The sequence below is a fragment of the Copadichromis virginalis genome, linkage group LG3, assembly GCF_057382275.1.
Source record: "Copadichromis virginalis isolate Kocher_CV1m ecotype Utaka linkage group LG3, C_Virginalis_male_GT1.1, whole genome shotgun sequence".
Lineage (NCBI taxonomy): Eukaryota > Metazoa > Chordata > Actinopteri > Cichliformes > Cichlidae > Copadichromis > Copadichromis virginalis.
The window spans coordinates 34,616,805-34,640,670 of record NC_140620.1 but is presented as its reverse complement, the minus strand read 5'-3'; the positions used below and the strand labels follow the sequence as shown (position 1 = coordinate 34,640,670).

The following is a 23,866-nucleotide window of genomic DNA, read 5'->3' as shown; positions in this document are numbered from 1 at the left end:
AAGACCAACAGATAGGGCGAGTACAATGACAGCAGAGGAAACTAAACTTAGACCGAAGAAGGTGTCAGAGTGCCTCAGAACTGTTCCTGTTTGTGTGTCCAACCTCTGCACATCACAGCGTTTAATATGCGCGCTGTGCGTTTGAAAAGCACACACACACACACACACACACAGTATGTGGGCGTGACTTTATAAGACAGTGAGCTGCTGTCAGAAACGCAGTTTGTTCTCTGAAGTCGTGGCAGTAGAGCAAACTGCTGCAGAAGCGCGCACAGACCGCAGACTCATCAGATAACAGCGCCTCGTTTTTTCTCGTCCTTATCTCATCAGAGTTTTACGTAAAGCGTGATCTTCTTCTTTTCCATTTCACTGTTTAAATTGTGAAACAGCTCGTGGGTGTTTGGCCGGGACATAGAGCGGCCACGGAGATGTGAGCACCAGCGTCCCGGGACGTCATCGAGGTCAGCAGTCATCAGCTGTGGACTGTTACATGAGATCACTCCTGTGCCGCCTCCCCTTGTGCATCTGCGGCTCTCGGGCACACTCGCTTTCATTTATAACTTTTAACATGAACATTAAGATATGCGCACTTGTTGTCATTTGCGCCTGATCTACTTTAATAGCGCGTTCTGTTTTATTTATTTGCGAAAACCTGTTTTAAAAACCTTATTGCGCTTCAAAGTTGCTCTCGGGGAGTTCTCGATGGTGTTTGTTTTTATGCGAGAATCCACTATTTAAAAGCGTGACACTCTTCGCAGTTTTTGCACGTCTCGTTCACGCGGAATTCGTAACCGGGGTCTTCAGTAATCATGCAGCGCGAACGCCTGCTCAAAGTTTTGGTGATCGGCGACCTGGGAGTTGGCAAAACGTCCATCATAAAGCGCTACGTCCACCAGGTGTTCTCCCAGCATTACCGGGCCACCATCGGAGTGGACTTCGCACTCAAAGTGCTCAACTGGGACCACAAAACAGTGGTGAGGCTGCAGCTGTGGGACATCGCCGGTACGTGAACCATACTGTTATTGTTTTGTGGGTGGAATGACACACCGCTGTACAGGTTAATGCTCACTCACTCACCCACTCAAGAAACACTATCACGAAAGGTTTTTAGTAGTAGATGCAGATGACAACTCTCCACTCAACCAAACCCAACGTAAATATCTGGATATTTTTCCAAAACACGTCAGATCCACACCAAATTTTATCGAGCTGTTCCTTTGCGCATGCACCATGTTGCTACAAAGTTGCATGAAAATCGGCTCCTAATGACCTCAGCAAACCAATAAAAAGTTAACTCCACCTTGTGGCGTTGTGTTTTAAAAAAAAAAAGGGGGGGGGGGGGGGGACTCTGTGTCCCTCAGAATTATGCAAGCTTCAAACGTCCATCGAGGCTCAAAGGTCAAAGCTCTATATCAGTAATGCCAAAGTGAACTCTACTGTCAACTCAGCCACATACAAGTACACAGAGAGACGAAAGTATGAAGCTCAGGGTCCGTGGTGCACACAAAGTGCAGTTAGAACAAGAAATAGAGACCAGTGCAAGTACGGACAACAAGTAAGGAGGTAATAAGAGAGTTGGGCTGCATGCATTATCTGTAATATAGCGTTGCTCGACCTACAGCGACTATAGAAAGATGTAACCAGTAATGTGCAACGTATACAGGACCCGCATTTCATAAGGACTTCCTTTACAAATCCTCCGAAGAACCTGTTGCTCCACAGGCATGCAGACAAATAGCACTGAAAACATGACCTTGGCCGAGTTCCCCTTTCACCAGCTGCAACAGCAGACTGATGTTTACTCAGAACTGCATCAGTACTTGTAACCCAATAATACGAGCCCACGAATCTGAAGGCGTACTGCTGCAGTGAAAGCAAAGGGACTGACCACGTCACGTCATCCACCACTGACTAAACATGACATAGAGATAGAGAGAGCAGTGTGAGGGTCATAGTCACGTACAGTCGTCTTCATCCATAAGCTTGGGGGTCATTTTGGGACAGTCGGGTCAGGATTACTTACAGTAGAGTGTCTTGAACACAGCACACGGCAGGACACACAAGACGTTAGCTGCTGCCGTCGCACCCAAGAAGAGTCTGGTACACAGATTCTTCAACCTGCCAGCTTGCTCACCTCTTCCTGTTCCTCATCCTCGTGTGGATGTGAGGAAGTTGGCAGGTTAAAGATGTCTAATAGAACTGCAATGGATACGTGCACCTGTTCTGGGTAAATTCTAGGGAAAAAAACATCTTTAGGAAAGTTCAAGACTGTAAACAATGTGTATAAGACAGAGACACAGTTAGAGAGACAAGACCGAGATGGTTTGGACATGTGCAGGAGAGGGACACTGGATATACTGGACAAAGCAGGAGGGCCACAGAGGAGCTTCATGGATGTGATGAAGGAGGATCATTGTAATAGATGAGGATGCAGATTATCTATTGTAACAACAGAAGAAGAAGAAGGGTTTTGTTACTTAATCAATAATCTTAGAATATTTCCGAACTTGCAGTGTGCATTTTTTTTGTCCTGCATGATTATCACGCAGTCAGACTCTTTCTTTTAAAATGGCACAAATGTCAAAACGTACTCCCGTACAAAGATGCACTCTTTATAAGCAGACGTCTTCCATTCATAATAAGTACAGATATCTTCAACGAGTCCCTCAAACACATTTATTAGGTGAATTACATGTTTCACTTCTGGTTCTGCAACATGTCATGTTGTAGATGGTTGAGGGGGAGATAACTGTGTTTACTTCCCTGTGAATTTAGAGACACTTTCCTCTGACATCAGAAGCATAATGCAGCATAAAAGTAACAGAATCTTAAAGTCAAGTTGAGTAAATTCCCAGAAGCTCGGAGATCACAGAGTGGTCAGTGGTATGCTGCTCCTGGAGCTGTGGCGTATGCCGATGCTGCAAGAGTAAGCCAACATGTGACAGCGTCAGGCATCTGTTAGAAAGTACTTTGTAAAAGTTAAGTACCACTATACATATAAACAAACTCGCTCAAAGTTAAGCAAATGCATCTGTACTGTGCTCAATGCAAGTAAGCAGTAAACCCCAGAACAAACGTGCAGTAATCTGCATTTTCACACTCTTCAGCTGCTTTTTGCTGATGCATCTAACAATTATGTTGCACAATTTGAGAAGTGGCCTTGAAAAAAAAATGTGGTCAGCCATCATTCCTGCAGAGGCACATAACAAGCTCTCTGTATTCAGCTTATAAAACCCTCCCATGTGTCTCTTTAATTGCATGTAATTAGATTTTTTGGGAACTCCTTTCTTTCCGGTCTCACTGCTGTCTCCCTCTCACACACACAGACACACAAAGACACACACACTGTGTGTGCTGAGTGACGTGCCAGCTGATAAGAGTTATCATTTAAATGAAAAGGTCCGGCTGAGGCTGTTTTCTAGGCGGACTTTAGCAGCGAGGCAGGTCACGACTTGCTGCTAAACGACAATGAAGCTGCTGCGGTCACACAAACAGCCGGCATGTTGTCCTCACGGTGTGGATGTGGTGACCGTACAGCTGTTCTGTGCTGGCTTTTCTTAATATAGGGAAGCCGGTTGTTCAGGGTCACGAGGAGCATTTTCAAGTCACAAAGTTTTTGCATTTTCCCATTTGAATGTTTTATAGTTACAAATGTCAAGATAAAAAAATGTGAGTTGGTGTACGTTCTTTTTAGGTCAGCCTTCACAGAGTGCTTTTACATAGATGTTCTCTCTGTATAGTCATTTTTTTATAAGTTATAATGTCTTCTTTTTGTGTTTTCGTTTCTGATATGGTGACATCACGACTTCCCTCACCCACAAAAAAACATGGTGTTTATTACTTTAACATAGTAGGCGTTGTGTGTGATAGACAGATGTTATTATTGTTGTTGTCTTTGTTTTGTTTTTAGTTGTCATGTTTGCTTTCCATGCTGGTTCCAATCCATAGGAGCCAACAATCAGATGACACCCCCATGATCTAGCATTTTGGCAACAGAAGGAAAGAAAAACTCCCTTTTAACAAGAAGAAATGTCCAGCAGAACCAGACTCAGGGACCGGCGGCCATCTGCTGGGGGTGAGGGGGAAGGCGGGGAAAAGACACGCTGTGGAAGAGATTTAGATATTAATGATAACGCTGATTAAATGCAGAGGGGTGTATGAGCTGCCTGTTGGGTGGAGCTCTCACGTGGTGTTGACTCTGCCTGTCGCATTATACACATAGGATGCAAGAGCGATGTCAGTCTCGTAGGAGCACAACAACAAAAAATAAAAGGATATTACACATGTTCTGGTCTATTTACATAAACTGTTATATACAAAAAATAATGATCATGTGTACATTTACCTTTGAGTGAACACGGTCTCCTGGTTTTTAGATTGCCGGACTTGCTTATTTTAAATTCTGAAAACATTGGTCATTGGTGGTGTTGACCTTTGACCTCATACTATTAGTACTGATCAGATGGTGTGCAGAAAAAAAGGGAAAGGTACCATCTGCTTTTAGGAGACAGTTTGTGTGCTCGGTGTTTGGGCGCATGCGCAGGGTTGTGTGTCTGTGTGTGTCAGATGCTCCACTGCTGATTCACCGGTATATTGGGATCATGTGGAGCAAGTTAGTTTCCAGGATAGAGACTGAAATGTTCACACACATGCTTCTCTCATTTGCAACATTTTTTTAACAAGTGTGTGTGTCTGTCAGCAGTGAGAAGAACATATGCAGTTCCTGTATACAAAAAAAAAAGTGTCTTATTGTGCTGGGAAACTAGGGCTAAATGTTTGATACTGGCAAAGATGTTAGTTATTATTATGAAAAGTGACCAGTTTTGGTATTAATGGTGTGACCCTCAGAAACTGATGTGATCACCCAAGCTATCATCACTTTAGATGGCTTGGTGCTGTGGCGTATGTCAGACTCTGGCTGGTCTGTTGTGCTTTTTTGTCTTCATTGTTGGTTGAGTGAGGTGCTCGTGCTGGGCTTTGAGAAATCCAGCTGGACTACTCTTTGCAGTGGGGGCTGCTGTGTGGGGTTCCAGTCAACATGAGTCCCGGATCTGCTGTTCCTCGCCTCCTCGAAATGGGGGGTGCTTTGCTGGCTCTCTCCTCCAGGCCTAGTCCTCTCCTTCCCCCGCTTCCTCTGACAACACATCACTCACACAAATAGGACGGGTTGGACCATTCAAGTGGCTTTGCTGGGTGTGGTGTGCGGTCATCTGTTTCTCCCTTTTTAATGACACCATAGTCACATCTCATCACACATCACCGTACATGTAGGATCTTTGGAGGCAGGAGCACTACCCAGAGGTAGGTAGGCGGGGCTGCATGGCAGCGCAGACTGCCTTTCAATTTTACGTAAAACTTAGAGACCAAGGCTTTTAGGGATAAGCATTGATAAGCACGGTCTCTGGCTCATGTCACATTTCTCCCCTCTAGTTTTACTCACTTTCTACCTCTCTGCTAGGTGCGGGTCTGTAACATTGCGATCTCTCAAACTCATTTTTCAAGTATGGTCTGTGTCAAACACACAGTCACTCATATCCTATCATATGCTGCGAACACATAGCAAAATTGTATATTTGTTTATGTACCTCCCTCTGCTTTGTCTTTTTTGGCGCTGTGTGCTTTCTTACAGAAGCAGCGTTGTCTGTTCACCGTTGCTCCCGTTCTTCTCTCCTTTTTTTTTCTATTTTTCTGCTTTAAATTTTTTTTTTAAAAAGTCTCGTCTGTAAATTAACATTGGCCTGGGTTTGTCTTCTGTTTTCTTTAAAAAGGGCAGGAACGATATGGCAACATGACCCGTGTGTACTACAGAGAGGCCGTGGGTGCGCTCGTCGTCTTCGACATGACCCGGCTGTCCACGTTTCAGGCCATCCTTAAATGGAAAGGAGACCTGGACTCAAAGGTAAAAAATCAGAGATGAAGGAGGTGGAGAATTGAGAAGAGGAGTGTGGTGGGAATTAGGGCTGCCACAAACGATTATTTTGATAGTCGACTAGTCACCGATTATTTTTGCGATTAGTCGACTAATCAGATCATGCGTCTATTGGACGTAAAACTACAGCTTATTGCACCAGCAGCATCTGCTCTTAGATAACTATCATTAGCTTACAGCTTTAAGTGTTTAAGGTACAGTATGTGCTAACTAAAAATAAAGACAAGATGATAGTTTATTAAAGTTTAACGAAATTTGCAGATTGTCTCGGTGGAGTTTAATAAACTCGGCCGTCTGTTCTTTCCATGTAAAGTATAACAGGACACTGGAGTAAATTCTCTCCCATCTCACACTTCTGTTTAATCAGTTCTCTGTTTGACGTTTATTCAGCTGTGTAAAACTATAACTTTAATCTCAGCCAAACCGATTTACTGAGGAACAAATAAAACACTGAAAAAAGCCAAACAATAACATTTTTAAATTATCTGAGTGCATATCATGTTCAACCTGAGTAGCGAAACACCGCGGGGGGGTTGAAAATGATGTGCTGGGAGTCCGGTGTTCTCACCGGCTCTAGTGACCCTTGAACCCTCTAGCTGTCGAGCTGGTGGGTAACAGACGTCTCTGAAAACGTCGGAGCGCTTTTGCAGATATGTGGTGTCTTGATAAACCGAGCAGATATTTGAAGTTTGCACAGCTACATTCTTGCCTGAAAATATGTTAAAAGTTTATTTTGTGAAGCAGAAAGAATAATAGGGCTTAGGAGTTGACGTCACGTCGCAATGTATTGTGGGAGCGCGGTGCCATTTTCCGGGTCCATAAATCAAAACAAACACAGTGTGTTGGAACAACGACAACAAGAAACATGCTTAAAAGCAGCTCAAAAGAAAACGGATGGTATAGAGACCTATTACGTCCAGAGTGCATCGCAAATGTGGACCCATATGAAATATGGCAGTGGAATAAAGACCCAGACGACTTACCGCCACTGTCCTACCCCGATATCTTCACATATCTTGTTTGTGGAGTAAGCGCTTACACTGCGAACCAGTTTTGTAATTACAAATCGCTGGAGTGCATCGAGTGTAATGGCCATGGTTCACCCCCTACTACAGTTGATGTTATACATTTATCAATGAACTGCTAAAATCTCGTTGTCATATTATGTGCCCACAATTGTAAAGTTGATGCAAACGACCACATTGATAATCGGGCAAGATATTACAGCCATTTCATAGGCAGGCTTCCCAAAAGTTGTGAGAAAGAATTAGCAAATCGTTACATAGCACGTATGTCTGCAAAGTCACTCCATTCGATGTTTGTTCGCAATTTCTATAACCTCCGAGACCACCAACGATCATATTATTAAGCTATAAAGAGTGATATGAACATATATAGAACTTACCGGAATGAAATTGTCCGGTAAGTTAAGTGATATCTGGACATGGAAGCGAACTGGATACCAGCTCGTCTCACGGCTGCTATCCAGGCTAGATGCCTTCGTTTGGTAAGGTCCGCTATATGAGCTGCCTCATGTTGCTTCCAGGTTGGGAAAGAATAAAAAGACAAACCCTTTTTAAGCTTATTCTCTTGCCGGTTGTGCGATCGAACATTGCAGCTGACCACGCAGCAAGTACGAACCATGGCTGTTGTGTGTGCTTTCGCTCCTTTGTCGCTTGCGCTTTGTTTGGACCGGGAAAATGGCGCATCAGGCCAAAATCCTTTCCACGCCCACCCCCGTGACATCACGCTCCAAAGCCCTATAAGAGTAATATTAAAACTAACTAAACTTGTTAGTTATCTTAGCTAAATTTTATTTTCACAAATGCAAATACAGTAACAAAAAACCTAATTTTAAACATTACTATAATGATGTTTTATGTTACATAAAATTGATTAGTGGATCACTTAACAAAAAGGCTATGAAAACTATTACTATTTGTAGTAATTACAAATTATTTGAATGTATGTAATTCTTTGTATTACACCCCCTGGCATATGTTAATTTTGTTCTGATTGTATACATGTTCTGTATACGGTTTCTTAATAAAGTTTAACATTTAAAAAAAAAAAAGAGAAAAAAAAATATATTAAAACTAACTAGCTGCCGCCATTGTTGAAAACTGGAATTGGCTGGGCCGCGCTATGAATTCTGGGATTGTTTGGGCCACGAAGCATACACCCGACCCATCCTTCATAACTGGAGAAATGAAGGACGCATTTTTGGGCCGTGTTTGGGGGAGTCTTCGAATTTGGGCATGCTTCGCCGTGTTGCTGTAACGTAATTGGCCTACAAATGCGGCCTCCGAAGGATGCGGCCGCTAAATTTGGACACAGCTATGAAACCGGACACTGCTTCTTCTTCTTTGGGGTTTAATGGCAGCGGGCATCCCTGGACATGCATGCTGCCATCTTCTTTTTCAGTCCATTATTACATTCTTAAATCCTACTACTTATCCCTGCATCTTTTGGGATCTTACAAAGCTTCAAACGACGTGTCGACTATTAAATTAGTCGTAATCGTGACTAATCGACTAATCGTGGCAGCCCTAGTGGGAATAAGGCACGTTGAGTCCACAGGTCATAGTTTTGAGCCATCTTTATTGACCGCGGCTGCAGCTCTCAGCTGTCAGCCGCAGATGCATCACACCACAATACACCACCACTCGCACTTGTTGTAGTCAGTGGGCATGTTTGCGGATGCCACGCAGGTGCGTCCGCCCTCCCTGCATGGCACAGCAAGCCATGCCCCACCACAAGGATTTTGTGAAGGAGGAAATGAGTGCAGTTTAAAAAGTTTTAAGAAATGTATTTCTTTGCTCTGAATAAAAATCTACAAACTTGGGGCTGAGGCAAATAAATTTGCATGAATCAGGGTGAAAAATCTAATATTGTTGTAGGATTGAAGTAAATCAGACTTTCTGAAAAAGTTGGAACATTTTAAAATGTTAATAAAAACAACAGCAAAACAAAGAAAAACCCATGAACCTCTGCTCATATTTACTTCTGAAAAACTCTGCCTCTTTTTTCTACTCAATCATGTGACCAACCTGTTGGCAGCAAACCTAATTAGCTGCAAAATATTCCTTCAGCTCTTCCTTTCTAGTCTTTTGCTGCACACATCCCAACTTTTTCGAGACATGTTGCTGCCACCGGATTCACAATAAGCAAATCTTTTTACACAGCATCCCTACTTTTTGGAATTTGGGTTGTACATAATCTTAATGTAGTTTATTAACCAGAGTCTAGCATAACTAATGGTTTGTTTGGGGGCTCATGCTCAACAGGTTAAATGGACAAGCCCAGATCAAGTCACTAGGCTTTGTTTCCTCTTTCTCTAATAATTAAACATGTGATACAGGAATGCGCACAATCATGCACACTGGAGAGACCTTACTTAAAAAAAGGCACCTTATAGCTTTCACTAGAAGCTTATATTATATGAAAAATAAATAAGAAAAATTTTTTTTTCATGTTTTTCTTTTAACTTAAGATGATAAATCACAGAAGCTTGTTTACTTGCTAGTCTTGGTTCTATTTCACTTTGCAGATTGTAACTGATCTTAGATCAGTGAAAGCAGAGTTAGAGGCAGCATATCAGGTCAAAGTGAAAGACCAACATTTCTCCACAGTATGCATGTGCTTTGTCTCGCAGCTTGAAAACCTCTAGCCATTGTTGGCAGGATACCTATGCCTGTAAAACTGATGCACTGCATATTTCATATTTCAGTGGAACCTAAGCCAAGCAGAGTTGAGCCTGCTTCCAGAGACTGTGGTCAACTGTGCCAACAAGATGTCAACAATTTAAACGATAGATGCAAACAAGCGACAGGAGAAGCTTTATGACAGAGCACTGTCTGAGATAGAAGAGTGGTCACTTTACTTTGGCTTTAATTGATGTCTATTTTTATATTTTACTGAACAATTGCCTGCCTTGTTTGCGTTGGTGGAAAGCCACTGCTTAAAGTTAAATGTTGTGTTTTCATCCTGATTTAGCCAAAAAAAAAAAAAGAAGTGGTTTCTCAATAGTTGTGCATCCCCTTTTCTGTTTTCCTGTTGTTGGTGGTGGAGGTTTTTTTTGTTTTGTTTTTTACCTCACTTTTCCTTGTTTAATTCATTTTGGAAGTACTGTATTCAGGATAGCTAGCCTAGTTTGTGACTCAGCAATGTCAGGGAGAACGCAGCAGGTGGGATAAAGACAGTTGTATTCTACACATATCATTTTGTTACGATATATATGTTTTGATAATATATGTATTCAAGATCTAAAAATAATGGGAAATAAACTTTTGTACATTTTTGTGTGTTCATTTTTTATTTAGTTTTTTCTTGATTTCCTCTAATCCCCAGAATCCCCGTTTGCTAATCTGGGCTATTTTCCAGTTTGGTCATGAGGAAGCAGTCCTCAAATGACCAGCTTACTGTCAGCTTAGTATCAAATGACAGACAGCTGACTGACTGACTGATTTCATTTGCCACTTCAAAGCAGTAGAAGTACTTTACACAAAAGTGAAGTTGTTTTGTTTTCTTTTACACATCCAGCAGTTAAAGAGTTATATTTGGAGGTGTATTTCTTTTTTTAATCTTATTTTTAAAATACTTTTCACTGAAAAAGAAGAGACCTCAATAAAGACATTAAGGAGAAGAAAAACAAGTATAAAACAAAGACCACAAGTCAAGGCTATATATAGTGTGTGCATATGTGTGTTTCCTTGTGAGAAATGTCTCCTTTATTACCGACAGTGTTTTTCCAGCTTGATGCTAACTATGTTCAAAGATCTTCGGTGAGGCTTAGAGCTTCTTCTTAACAAATACAAATTATGCTTTGAGGGCTGTAAGATTGACGAAAAGCACATTTGCATACATTACAGCTTAACATTGAAACATTGAGCTGAAACTGTAATGCTCAGCAGGGGCTGCAGACAGAGGCCCATCCCTGCAAGCAATCCGTTTTATATTGTCATCTTACTCTCAGTGCCCTCTGCCTATCAACTATGTAATAGATAGCCAAATCAGTATTTATTTTTTTTATCACTGTATTACAAGCCTGATGCCTCTCTGATATCAATATAGATAAATAAATAGGCATAACATAACAGACAGATGCCATCACTTGATGCTGCTGTATCCCTTCACAAACTGCAGATTACAGTGAAGCACTTCAAATTGAGGCTCATCTACTGGAAGCTTCGACAGGTCTTTGTTGCTTCATCATGAATTATTTTCGTAAATTTTCATTGCATTTCTTTTTCCATCTTCCTCTGGGATTCATTAGGTTGCCCTCAGCAATGGGAGGCCAGTTCCAGCTGTTCTGTTGGCCAACAAATGTGACCAGCGGCGTCATGGTTTGTGCCCCAAGCTGCCCAAACTGGAGAACTTCTCCAAAGAGTACGGATTTGTCGACTGGTATGAAACCTCTGCCAAGGCAAGATGAGATTATTTTCTGTTTCTGTCTTCCTGTCAGCATTTAATGGGTGTTAGATTTGGTCACAATAAACAAGCCACACCCCCTGTCTTACTGTAAAGCTTATAGTTTAGCATGTGTATATATGTCTGTGTGTATCGCTTCCACAACTGGTGTGCCAATCTTAACAAAACTTTGTATGATTATCATCACATATACAGTTATTATTCTCATTATCATTCTGATGATTATGATCAAGTTTTTTTTAAAAAGAAAGGAAAAAAATGTTTTCTTATATCCCAATTCTTCAGATTTCCATATTCATCACTCGCCTGCAAATCTGATGTCACGTTCTCTGTTTGCATTTGTTTCACATGTCACGATCAGCGTATGTCCCCATTTGTAACTTAACGGTCACCAAAGTTTGTATCCAGGGGAAAATTTTGTTTTTTGACCAATAAATACTGAATGAGAAATTTAAAAAATGTTGTAGGCAGCTAGTAATGTAAGGCTGTAAAAATGTTTATTTCTGCTGCACGCATGTGCATTTTACCATGGGAGTCAATGGGGACCGACTCGCTTTTAGAGGCAGCCTCAAGTGGCCACTACAGGAACTGCAGCATATAGCACGCCTGCGATGGCTTCATTTTTTCTTAGCCCTGGTGTCATGAATCAAATGAGTGTTTGGAACCCAAATGGAGGTTGGTTTTAGGTAAAGCTTTATTTTGTATTGTTGAATTTCCACCAGAAAAGTCCACCAGAAACACAAACACGATCCAAAACTTAGTGGAAAATGCGCATAGAGGAAGCTAACAAAGACTAAGAGGAAGACTGTTATGTATTCGCAAGGGTGACAAGAGGCAGGTGACAGTAATCTAAGACAATGAGACAGAAGGGGAAGTAAAACTAAACACACTCTAGAGACAAGACAACTATTAATATAAAACAAGAAGTGAGAACTGTAACTAAACGGAGAACCACCGACAATTAGAAGAACTTCGCTGTGTTATCCAGGAAACATTCAGAATGAATAAAACTGAGGAATATATTTAATTAATTAAGAAAAAACAAAATACTAAAATACTCTAGAAAATATTAAGCTTAATACGCATGTGCTGCTGTAACAATTGAACAATTGGGATTAAAAAATTATCTATCAACCAAAGAAACAATTCAACCCCAAAGCTTCAAAAGCCCACAGTCTGACCTGGGGTGATGACACCCAGAGGGTACAGGGTTGAAAACAGTGTTGTCAGCACCGTCTCATTTACATACTGGCCCCTTACAAATATAAAGCATGTCTTCTTCTAGGCTGTTAGAAGAAAAGAAGTTAGGTACATCAGGTTATAGTGAATGCCATGTTCACATAATATCCAGTTATATAAGTTTTCATGATTCAGTCACAGCTGGCTCTCGTAGCTGCCAACTCGCAGAATTCAATTAGTTCGTATCGGCTAAAAGTACCAACAGAAAAACTTGGAATTCAGTTAAATCTTAAAAGGAAAAAAAAGTGAGAACACGGCGCTTACTGTGGCTCATCTGTTGATCCAATTTATTTAAATTAAAGGTGGAAGGCTGGAAGCACAGCTTTTCATTCTTCACCTTACAGAACCTTCAAAGCCTCATGTCCTCTTTTTACCCGTTACATAACAGAAACAAGTTGAGACACACACACACACACACCACCTCAGGAAATGAGGAGCGCTCTAGTAGACTTTAGTGAGTTTCCTTTTTTAGTAGATGTTGTAGACAAAAAGAATATTTGATCAGTTATTTAAAGACGTTAATATTTGAAATATTTCACCTTTACGATGGAAAAATGATTAATATAGATGTTCAGCTGTAGCTGCTCCCATTAAAGATTATCAGAGTTTCAGGTAATGAAGTTTCAGTGTACGTGCCAAAAGCTCAGGATTCAGACAACCGTGAATGCTCCATTTTAATGTTTGTTTACTCTTTTACTCAACATCAGCAATAGCTGAAATCCCTAATACGGTCATCACAGGCACACATAAGCTCCACCCCCTGCTGTTCAAACCCTTTGTTTCCAGTGGGCACCCAATCAGAAAAAAGTTGCCTTAAAGAGACGGTGGTCTGAAAGAGAAAGGAGTTAAATGATTAGAACGAGAAGATCTTTATTGCCATTAAATGAACGAGCATACAGAAATATTTCATCCCCCTACAGTTCACAACACGCACAAGAAAATAGGAATTGCTGCTAAAGGGCTGCAATACAAACTCAAAAAAAGCAAATTGGTAATAAATAATAACAAAATGAGTTGGCATAAGAGGAACAGTGTGGCAACTTGTTAAAGCAATCACATGATTTTGTGTAGACTGATTTAACCCACAATAGTGTTTGTTATGGTAGTTGTAGGATTTTGTACTGTTAGAGGGAAAGTTGTGAACAGAGAACGTACTGGGTAAGCGGTATCTCTCGAACTCAAGAAAGCTGCGTTTTAAAAAAAGAAGCCACGTGGTGATGGCTTAAATGAACACGTTCTCTATTGCACATCTTTGCATTGTTTGTTGTTGTTGTTGTTCGGGTCTGCAGGAAGTATATCTGTGTTTTCTTTGTGACTGCTAATGTGTCTCTTCCTTGTTAGATAATCTTTGCTGCACCAAGGCAACTGTAAATCATGCAAAGCAAATTTAGGACAAAATGAAGTTGAAGCTGTGGTTCCCAGTAGGTCACCATTCTATTGAAAATGCACCCTTTTCCAGCTGTTCTGGACTCTGCAGACATGTGCGCAGAGATGCCCAAACCTCCCTGTCCTCAGCCACCTCCTCCAGCTCTTAGAGACAAAGCACTGAGACATTCCCAAGCCGGTCCTGGGGTAGACCTAGGACACCAGTGTGTCCTAAGTCTACCCCGGGACATACAGGAAGTGGCTCACTTAGCTGGCTCCCTTTGACCAAAATGAAATGACCAAGTTCCTAACTCTATCAATAAGCTGAGCCCAGCCACCCTTCAGAGAAAGCTTGTTCCTGCTGCTTGTGTCCATTATCTCTTTCTTTGGGTCATTACCCAGAGCTCTTTTAAATCCAAACAAGACGAGTTTTAGTCATTCGTCCAAGTTTTTCCTGAGTGATTAAGCTCCTAAAGACAACCCTTAAATACTTAAATGGACAATATGGTGGATTTTACTGTTAAGACATTTCACTATTTCTACCTCCATCGAAACTTCTTCAACCCTTCAGCTTCATCCTATCTCTCTCTCTTTCTCTCCCCAGGACAACACCAACATCGACGCTGCCATCACATGCTTGGTGAAAAGCATCATGTCTGTGGAAGAGGAGAGAGCGCTGGCTGAAGCCACCAGTGGCGCCTGTAAGGGCGATCCAGATGGCAGCGTTCTTGTTCTGCCTCGCTTTGACTACAACACAAAGGAGAAGGGACTCGGTGGATGTTCGGGGTGCCTGTCAATTAAACCGAAACAAGACCAGGACTGAAGGACTGTCTGAACCAAAAGACTGCAGGAACATGCAGAGGATGGTGTGGATGACTCTACTCTCCATCACTTTCTCCTCACTGACCTTTCCTGAGAGAATTTAATAGAATTGATGTTTCTGGGTTTTTGGGGGGTTTTTTTTAGATTTTTCAGAAAAAAAAATCCATATAATATTTTTAACCAAATAATTAAGTTGTTGTGTTTTTATATCGGACTCTGATTCAAAATGAGTTCAGTCATTGCAGCAATCTCTTATTTGGAGAATGTGACCAATAGCACTTTTTATGGCTTTTAAAGGAAATTTGTCAAAATAATGTTTTCCCAAAATTTGTATTTATCTTATCTGCTATTTTTAAGGTTTGTTTTTTTTTTGTTTGTTTGTTTGTTTGGGGTTTTTTTTGCATTGATGCTTCTATTGTAGCAGAGACAATAGGTGTGTGAAATTTGCAACTTTGTCCAACAAGTGTTTTTTAGTTTTTAGTCTTTAAATTGCTTTGAGTTATGACTGCTTTGTAAGTTACTACTGTTTGCCTTAGAGCAGCGGTCCCCAACCCCCGGGCCTCGGACACGTGAGTCGTTTGGTACCGGGCCGCGAGAGTTGAGGCTCAGGTGTGAAATGTATGGTTTTCAGGGTTTTTATCGGTTTTCAGCGTTATTTTGTTATCATTTTTATCGTTAACTCGGTTTTCCTGGGTCTTTTCAGGTGTGTTATGAATAAATCTTCTTTTTTTCGGTACCGGTACTAGTTTTATTTCGTTGTATTTATCCGCGACACCTTAAAGGCCGGTCCGTGAAAATATTGTCGGGCATAAACCGGTCCGTGGTGCAAAAAAGGTTGGGGACCGCTGCCTTAGAGCAGTGCCAAGTAGCTCCTTATTGTTCATTTTTAATATTTAATTAAAAAGATTTGTTGTTCTGTATTTGATCTTTATTTGTTAAAAAAACAACTTTATGTATAAGATGGAGTATTTCTTAATGTTTATAGGGGGAAGTTGTGTTCAGCTAAAGGAGAGGAGTTTAAAGGCCGTTGTATATGCTTTTGACCACTAGTGGTGCTATAGATCAGTGGTTTTCTTTCTTTTTATATCTCAAGATCCTGTCTGTCTGAGATTGAGGAGGGTTATTTGAAGTGTGCTTTTCATGTAAGCTGTAATGTATAGCATATTATTAGCCAAGAAATATACCAAACTGTGACTTTTTATGGAGCTTAAGGAGCCACAGACATATTAGGAGTGGAATAGGGTTCATCTGTACTGACAATTTTTCTGCCATGATCGTCCACAATACTGCAACAAAATAGCATTTTCCATGTCAAACACCAGACTGTTAATAATTATTATTGATGGTGTGAATTTTGAATCTTTGAGTTGTCAGACCTCCCCAGCTCGTCTGAGACCAGCAAGGAAGCATAATGTTTATATATGTGCAACATGAATGCAAACCTGGAGCCCAAAAACTGAAATAGACTGGCAGTTTTTGAGTTTGGTGTCCACTTCACTTTAATACTAATGATCTATGCAGGTTTGAATTTGTTTGATGAGAAATAAACTGCACTGTTTTATACATCATACACAAGAAAGTATCGTGTCCCTGCAACACGGTTGTGTTTGTCTAAGGCAAAAGGTACAAGTCTTACCAAGGTTTTAATCCCTAACACTGTTCCATTCTAAAGATTTTCCCTTGTTTGCATCCATCCTTTAAATTACTGCTATCTTGTGGCTTCAGTGGCTGTTCTCTGCAGAAGCACGCTGGACTCTGCTTGACTTGAACCCCACTGAAATATGTAGCACCCGTTAATTTCATGGGGATGTGGGTTGGCAAGCTGAGAGACCGACAAATGTTTGTGGTTGTGTATTGTTGATAAATCAGACAAGCTGCTGCTGGCTGGCTCAGGTTCCACTGCTCTGAGATCAGTTACCATCTGCGCTTTGTGTGGAGACAGAGCACTGGCGAGTAATCAAGCCCTCTGGGATTCATCCTCGTAACAGATAAGTTTCCTCTTGCTAAACATCATGCAGTGTGGAAACATTTTCAATATCTCCTTTAGTACATAAGCAAAGAAAGCTTTGCTGGTGCAGGGGAGACATCGGCTCTTGCAGCAGGTCTTGTGAGCGCTCAATTATCCAATTAAGGAAAGTCCACAAAGTTGATTCGTAGCATTTTCAGTGTGAGAAACGTCGCTCATCCAAGTGATTTCTTCAGGTGTCGGCGTCTCTGCTCGTCTGTCTGCTAAAGTCACCACAAACTACTGCATCACTGCCATGGTCGCCACATTTTTATTTATTTTCTTTGGTTTAATTTAAGCAAAGTTGGGTTATTTAACCTAGGGTGGCCATATTTTGGTTTCCAAAAAAAGAGGACACTTGTGCCAGTCATAAAGAACTTTAATAATACTGTTTACTTAAAGAAAACTTTAACATATTTAAACTATGCCTTCTCTGTGTGGTTAATGAACGGTAAAATAAAAACTGTCATAGAGGTTTTACAAGTCAACAAGTGCACAAAAAAAAGAGGACGGTTGGTCACCCTATTTAATCTCCATTGTCTCTGGGGTCTCACCATTTTCCCTAAAATACTATAAACCAAAGGCAATCCAACCAAATGTTCATATTTGATGAGCCGTTTTTAATTTTCCACCGAATTAAAATGTAATTGTGCTACATGACACTGTAAACGGATAGTGAGCATTGGTATGTAAACAAAGGAGAACCACCGCCGTTGCTGTCAACCTGTTTCTTCTTCTGTTTCTTCTTTACTAACAATAAAAGTTTTTTTACATTTGTGTTATTTAACACATGTCAAAACTTAAAACTTTAAGCAATCTCATCACACTACAGTGCTTCAGTAGAAGCACAATAGTCATGCTTTTTCAATGTGCATGCTTTGAACAGTGGTGATTGTGTCAGATTATATATGAGTCTGCGAAGAAAACGTTTCTTTCTGCAACCAGTCTGTCATATTAATGTGTGCACACAGTCTGACTGTTTATTGGCGCTCTTCTCAGCACCACAGCAGGAGATCGCTTAATGTTTGATCTCCAGCCTTGATGATGTAAAGATTTGTATTGTTTTAAGATAATTAACTGAATAGTGCTTTTATGGTACACGTAATAACCGTGCATTTGTTTTTGTTTTTATTACTCGTTCAGGAGAAAACTGCAGCAATTACCAGCACTGTAACAACAAGCAAAAATGGACATGGCAGGTGGTGCACAAAGCAACCAGTGTATACAGGTATACGCTTTAATCTTCAGCAGGAACTGTTCCTGTTTGTTGGGAATTATAGTTTATTTAAAACAATTGCACCGCTATTAATGTGCACAAAATGGGCAATGTGCAATAGATCCTGGTACTGTCTAAACATCTTTGGCCACAACTCATTTCTGTATATTTAGTTGGAAAAGTGTAGTATATAAAGCGCAAACCAGAGTTTGTATAATCGTACTTCTCTCCTGGCCTCCTCCAGACTTTGACAAAAATGTCAAATTTTTATTAATCAGCTCATCAGACAACAGGGTTTTTTTTCCCAGTAATTTCCATACCTCAGCCTTTTCTCTACCTTTAAAATAATTTCTTGACAGCCACCCTTTCACTGACCATTGATGAGGCTTCAGTGATCAGCTGAAAGGCCAGATATATCTCTCACATCCTGATCCTGGTGAATTTTCAATGATAACTGAATTATTGATGTAAAATTTAAATCACGGAGCAGCTAAATTAAAGTCAGATTGAAGATGGTTTTGAGTCGGTGCATGATGTTACATGAATCACAACCACTCTTTACTCAATTCTAGAGCCATTATAAGCAAATTTGATTTACACTATGGTTCATTTATTGATGTTAAATTTAACCGTCAGGGGTTGCATTAAGGAGTGGCCTCACTATTGGTCTTAAACCAAGGGTGTCAAATATAAGGCACAGGGGCCAGAGTCAGACCCACAATGACTCCAATCTGGCCCACTGGACAGCTTTGGACAATGTGAATGAGGGCAAACATTTTGGACTTCTAACTGCAATTTCTTCTATTGTTTTTATGGTTAAAGTTTGAGGGTTTTTTTACAACGTGTAACATAATCATTTTTTAAAAAAGAAAATACAATAGTAATAAAATAAAATGGGAAGTTTCTGTTTTATAATTTAAGGACATTATCAGTAATGACCAGAACGTTTTCTGTAATTTTACACATTAATTTCTTAAAGTTAGAGTCATGCTGACAGATTTCTCTTTTACTACGGCAGCATTTCTTTACCATGTAGAAAAAACGAGGCGCACTGTTGAAATTGTGCTTCTTTTTCTCATATTAAGATATCTCAGAGTTCAAACGTGCAGTTAAACTTCTTGACGCTGGCAGAGAGGCAAGTTTTACTGTTTCAGCCCACTTAACTAAAGTGAGCGCTACCTATGATAGTCTAGCCTTAAACACCCCAATGGCGCCCCCTGGTGTTTAACTTGTGATGTTACAATTATGGAGCAGGAAACAATAACAAGGAGCACTGTGTACATGGTACAGTGTACCATTTAATCAGCATCAGCTGCTTTTTTCTCCTTGATATAATCTTGTAAATAATAATTGTGTCAGTTAAAAATAGAACAGCTTGAACATTTTTGCAGTTTTTACTTTTATTTCTTTTCCATTCTTTACTTTTATGTCTTTCCAGACGAATACTTGTGAAATTACATAGAAACCATCAGAGTTCCTGTTACTCTACATGTCCGCACAGACATAACAGTGCTGCATGTTTACTGCTGAAACTATATGGCCAGTGACACTGAAGCACAAAGCTGGCTATAGGCTATGCCCTTCCCTCACAGCTAACAGTAATGCTATACTAGTACAGGCTCTGGTTTGATCTCATATCAATCAAGTAATTCTATCCTTCCTGCCTTACCACACAGATTTCAGCAGATTCAAAATGCAGCTGTTGTGTTTTTATTAGAACAGCTTTCATAGGACCCCCTGCCTTCAGCAGCTAAAATACGGCAATGATTTTAAGATTCTGCTTCGTATTTTCAAGTCTCCATAATCTCTCTAATATTCTGCACATCTCCACTCCTTTCTGTACTCTGAGATCATCCTCCTATTTTACTCTTTCCCACACCACATTTCCTTTCTGCTAAAGCATATAGTTAGGGCTGGATCAGGTGACCCTGAATCCTCCCTTACTTATGCTGCAATGGGGGATTCCCATGATGCATTGAGTTTTTCCTTTCCAGTCACCTTTCTCACTCACTATGTGTTAATAAACCTCTCTGCATTGAATCATACCTGTTATTTATCTCTGTCTCTCTTCCACATCTTCCATCCCGCTCTTAACCTGGTTCTGCCGAAGGTTTCTTCCTGTTTTACCTTCCCACTGTCGCCAAAGTGTTTGCTCATAGGGGTCATATGATTGTTGGGTTTTTCTCTGTATGTATTATTGTAGGGTCTGCCTTACAATATAAAGCACCTTGAGCTGACCGTTGTTGTGATTTGACACTATAAATAAAACTAAATTGAAATTCACAATATTGGTTCTGTCCCTTTAATCTTTAAAGCCAGCCATAAAACACATTTTAATCTCACAGATTATGTTTGATTGTTATTTATTATTATACATTTTCAGACATTATTCTTATTATTCTAGATCAAAATTTAAATAAAGACAAAACTTGGGTGTATGAGTCTTTTTCGACCCTGAAAATTTAATATGGGTAGCTGCTGTATTGCAATGTTAGAAAATAAAAAATGAGTGAAAAAGAACAAAGTTTAGACTTGTCACTATCAGGATCATTATAATTAACTAAAAATAACAAATAAGATGAAACTTTTACATACTGAAAGAGTTTTGTCATGTAGCTAAATCAAAAGTGGCATTATAGAGGAAAGAAATGTACAGGGAGTGCAGAATTATTAGGCAAGTTGTATTTCTGAGGAATAATTTTATTATTGAACAACAACCATGTTCTCAATGAACCCAAAAAACTCATTAATATCAAAGCTGAATGTTTTTGGAAGTAGTTTTTAGTTTGTTTTTAGTTTTAGCTATTTTAGGGGGATATCTGTGTGTGCATGTGACTATTACTGTGCATAATTATTAGGCAACTTAACAAAAAACAAATATATACCCATTTCAATTATTTATTTTTACCAGTGACACCAATATAACATCTCCACATTCACAAATATACATTTCTGACATTCAAAAACAAAACAAAAACAAATCAGCGACCAATATAGCCACCTTTCTTTGCAAGGACACTCAAAAGCCTGCCATCCATGGATTCTGTCAGTGTTTTGATCTGTTCACCATCAACATTGCGTGCAGCAGCAACCACAGCCTCCCAGACACTGTTCAGAGAGGTGTACTGTTTTCCCTCCTTGTAAATCTCACATTTGATGATGGACCACAGGTTCTCAATGGGGTTCAGATCAGGTGAACAAGGAGGCCATGTCATTAGTTTTTCTTCTTTTATACCCTTTCTTGCCAGCCACGCTGTGGAGTACTTGGACGCGTGTGATGGAGCATTGTCCTGCATGAAAATCATGTTTTTCTTGAAGGATGCAGACTTCTTCCTGTACCACTGCTTGAAGAAGGTGTCTTCCAGAAACTGGCAGTAGGACTGGGAGTTGAGCTTGACTCCATCCTCAACCCGAAAAGGCCCCACAAGCTCATCTTTGATGATACCAGCCCAAACCAGTACTCCACCTCCACCTTGCTGGCGTCTGAGTCGGACTGGAGCTCTCTGCCCTTTACCAATCCAGCCACGGGCCCATCCATCTGGCCCATCAAGACTCACTCTCATTTCATCAGTCCATAAAACCTTGGAAAAACCAGTCTTGAGATATTTCTTGGCCCAGTCTTGACGTTTCAGCTTGTGTGTCTTGTTCAGTGGTGGTCGTCTTTCAGCCTTTCTTACCTTGGCCATGTCTCTGAGTATTGCACACCTTGTGCTTTTGGGCACTCCAGTGATGTTGCAGCTCTGAAATATGGCCAAACTGGTGGCAAGTGGCATCTTGGCAGCTGCACGCTTGACTTTTCTCAGGTCATGGGCAGTTATTTTGCGCCTTGGTTTTTCCACACGCTACTTGCGACCCTGTTGACTATTTTGAATGAAACGCTTGATTGTTCGATGATCACGCTTCAGAAGCTTTGCAATTTTGAGACTGCTACATCCCTCTGCAAGATATCTCACTATTTTTGACTTTTCTGAGCCTGTCAAGTCCTTCTTTTGACCCATTTTGCCAAAGGAAAGGACGTTGCCTAATAATTATGCACACCTGATATAGGGTGTTGATGTCATTAGACCACACCCCTTCTCATTACAGAGATGCACATCACCTAATATGCTTAATTGGTAGTAGGCTTTCGAGCCTATACAGCTTGGAGTAAGACAACATGCATGAAGACGATGAAGTGGACAAAATACTCATTTGCCTAATAATTCTGCACTCCCTGTAGTGTTTGTGTTTGTTCATTTGGTAAAATGACATAACTTGTATGAGAGGCAAATTTATTAAAACCCAAAAGTTGAACATGTCATAAATTGTAAGTAAATCAACAGATAAAGCAAGCAAACAACAAATAAACCCAAATGACTTGAAAGAGAGCAAAAGAAAGAGAGAGGCATAGACTGGTAGCATATATTAACCAAGATGCAACTATTACTCTAAATAAGCTGCTTCACTACAAGCCACACAAACCTACAAGTGAATGTAGGAGCCTAAAAGCACCACAGGGCCCTACTTGTATAGTTTTTTTTTAATGCAAATTCAATTCACTTGGTGAATTTTGAGTTTAGTTCTGTGTTTGTTTTTTTTATTGTAATCTACATTTAATTGCTAACGTTTTTCATATAATCCAGAACCATCTTCAGAGTTACATCTTTTAATTGAATGAGGTTCATGAATATTAATTACTGTTTCTATTAAGCTAGCAAACAGGAAACATGGGTACATATGCTATGATCATTATAGTATGGTATAGTATATACTATATAGGATGCTGCAAAACAATATATAGTGACAAGCAATTCAGATATTGCAATTTAGTTGTAGACTATGACGCTCCATTTGATGATATATATATATATATATACATATATATATATATATATATACATACACACACACACATACATACATACATACACACACACACATTAGGGGTGCAACGATTCAGTTCGATACTTTGGTGTCATGCCTTTTTAATTTGGCATTTATTAAAATTATAAATATATATTTTAACTCAAAAGTACAGTTTTTAAATTTAATGTTGCTGAAACAACAAAGTAATAAGAAAATAAATCTATCTGATCGAGAAATCACTCATCTTTGGAAAAGAGAGTTTATTACAGAGAAATGTCTCTTTCCAAAATAAAAGCTATACTATCCGCTTCTTCTGGGCTATATTCTCAGCAGCATATTAAACATGTCAGGTCCCCATAAGGAGAATCATGTGCTAACGGCTGTCTAAATGACTCGGGTAAAGTTTGTAGCATGCGTGCTTGTTGTTTTTGTCTGTTTCCACTTGTCTTTGCACTAGGATGATGTCGGAGTAAATGTGCAGTCATATTCGTTGTGTTGCCACTACTGCTGTCAGTGTTAATCTCGTTAAAATGACATTAACGCCATAATGCAGCAAATCTCCGTTACCGCGGATCTCCCCATGTGTGGGCCTGGAGGCGTCAACACGTTAACAAGCTAACTGCGCTAACGCACTAGTTCCCACCAATGTAATTGAGCATTGCGTGGCACATCCGACATACTGTTTTACTTTTGTCCATGACGCGCTTACCATCAGGGTCATACGTCACATGAAAACCAAGATATTTCCAAACGCCAGATCTGAATGAGGGTGGGGGAGGTTCAATTTCGGGGAGCGTTGAGGCAGTTGCCATGTTGCAACGAGCTTAGCTTCTGTCTTGCTAGCTTGCGCTGCGCTCAGTGGAGTAGTTGAACACAGATCCACTGAGCGCTCAACACAGACAGCATCGTCAGAAGAAAAGTTGATAAAATAAATAAAACATTTTGTATTGTTCGATACATATGAGTACTGAACCAAAAGCACTGTATCGAACGGTTCGATATTGATACGAGTATC

At 40.2% G+C, this 23,866-nt stretch overlaps 1 protein-coding gene across 1 annotated transcript; it reads left to right on the top strand.

The window, feature by feature from the left end:
- Nucleotides 1-235: 235 nt before the first annotated feature.
- Nucleotides 236-15,705, top strand: LOC146714308 (ras-related protein Rab-38). Its single transcript, XM_085450773.1, has 4 exons — nucleotides 236-1,002; nucleotides 5,769-5,899; nucleotides 11,205-11,354; nucleotides 14,568-15,705. The coding sequence occupies exons 1-4, from the start codon at nucleotides 810-812 to the stop codon at nucleotides 14,784-14,786; spliced, it is 693 nt and encodes a 230-aa protein (XP_085306899.1). The 5' UTR covers nucleotides 236-809; the 3' UTR covers nucleotides 14,787-15,705.
- The last annotated feature ends 8,161 nt before the right edge of the window (nucleotides 15,706-23,866 follow it).